Source organism: Triticum aestivum, unplaced genomic scaffold, assembly GCF_018294505.1.
Source record: "Triticum aestivum cultivar Chinese Spring unplaced genomic scaffold, IWGSC CS RefSeq v2.1 scaffold14734, whole genome shotgun sequence".
Lineage (NCBI taxonomy): Eukaryota > Viridiplantae > Streptophyta > Magnoliopsida > Poales > Poaceae > Triticum > Triticum aestivum.
The window spans coordinates 1-1,337 of NW_025273751.1; the positions used below are offsets into that span (position 1 = coordinate 1).

Below are 1,337 nucleotides of genomic sequence, written 5' to 3' on the forward strand. Positions count from 1 at the left end.
AGAGCTTGAACTCCACGCCATAGACCTCTCGCGAAAGTACGGCTTCTTCCACCCGTAACCTTGCTTCAAGGGTGATGGTATCGACGGCGGCGTTAAGGCAGCTTGTCTTCTTGTCGGCAGTTAGCCTCTTGCAGTACCTGGAGTTTCCTAGGTTCTGGAGACCGATGTAGTCGGGCAACATGACCACCCTGAAGAGCGTGTCACGGTCTCTGCTACTGGTGTCGGCCGAGTCAGCCCAGATCCAGTTGGGGCTGAGCCTCCAAAACCTATTGAAGTGGTTAGATTTTATGCGCACGTTCCCATTAGCATAGTTGGGGAAAATAGTGTTGACCACAGTTGAATCTGCAATATCAGATGATGAGAATTCCAGGTAATTGCGTTTCTGGATGATCCTTGCCCGGAGGTACATGTCATTGTCGCCTTTAAAAGCAACATATTTAGGTAGTACCAATTGCTTCGACAGATCAATGGCGGAGAAGTCATGAAGAGATTTAACTTGATCAACTGCTTTTTCATGCCCTCCGGTTCCCAGAAACAGGTAGGCTTCTTCAGTTGTCCCCTTTTCCTTGGTCATATCAGATTCAGAGCTTGTTGTCTGCTGAGGACGGAAGAATCTGCATGCATGCGTTTCCAGCCTATTAGAATGAGGACTACTAAGCAGCTATCGGTGTTGATCTTTTTTCTTTTTCTTTTTCCTCCAAGACATTACTCGCTCTGTCCCATTATATAAGAGCGTTTTTGTTAGTACTGTCAAAACCCATCTTATATTATGAGACGAAAGGTAGTAATTATTAATTGATTCTGCGTGGAGGCTTTGTCCAATACAATTTTAACAAAAAAATATACTGTTCCAGACAGAGTGAGTAGTAGACATAGAATGATTGATAAATTAACGTGTAGACAGAAGAGAGATGGTACTATACGTACCTGATGGATAGATTATTGTCCGTGTCCGCGAGAGGGATGGGCTCAAAAAGCGTGCATGACGGCTTGGACAGGTCGTCCTCCGGTTCATTGACGATGCCAATGATCCAGTGGCCGCTGCCTTCACCGACATGTTTGGCCACCCAGTACTTGTTGTTGTGGCAGCACCTGACGTGCAGGAGCCCGTCGTGCTCCTTGGATGGCTCCAGGTAGAATCTAGTGTACGGGCTTGCAAGGACATCGACGTCGTCGGCGCCGTGGCTCAGCTCCTCGAAGAACTTGCCTCCGCCGGCGCTCTCCTCGCTCCCTGCTTGCACGCTACCTAGGTACTTGCGGGTATGCTTTGATCGGAAAGCAACGGATTTCGGCGAGCCCGTCACTGGAAACATCCTTTCGACTGCGTGTGTGTGTGT

The 1,337-nt window shown here is 48.4% G+C and overlaps 1 protein-coding gene across 1 annotated transcript; it reads right to left on the reverse strand.

The window, feature by feature from the left end:
* Positions 1–4: 4 nt before the first annotated feature.
* LOC123178265 (uncharacterized) lies at positions 5–1,331 on the reverse strand (the record flags this gene model as incomplete). Its single annotated transcript, XM_044591430.1, has 2 exons — positions 928–1,331; positions 5–614 (listed from the first exon to the last, which is right to left on the reverse strand). Coding segments are annotated over exons 1-2 (996 nt in total), but the record flags the coding sequence as incomplete, so codon positions are not given.
* Between the last annotated feature and the right edge of the window lie 6 nt (positions 1,332–1,337).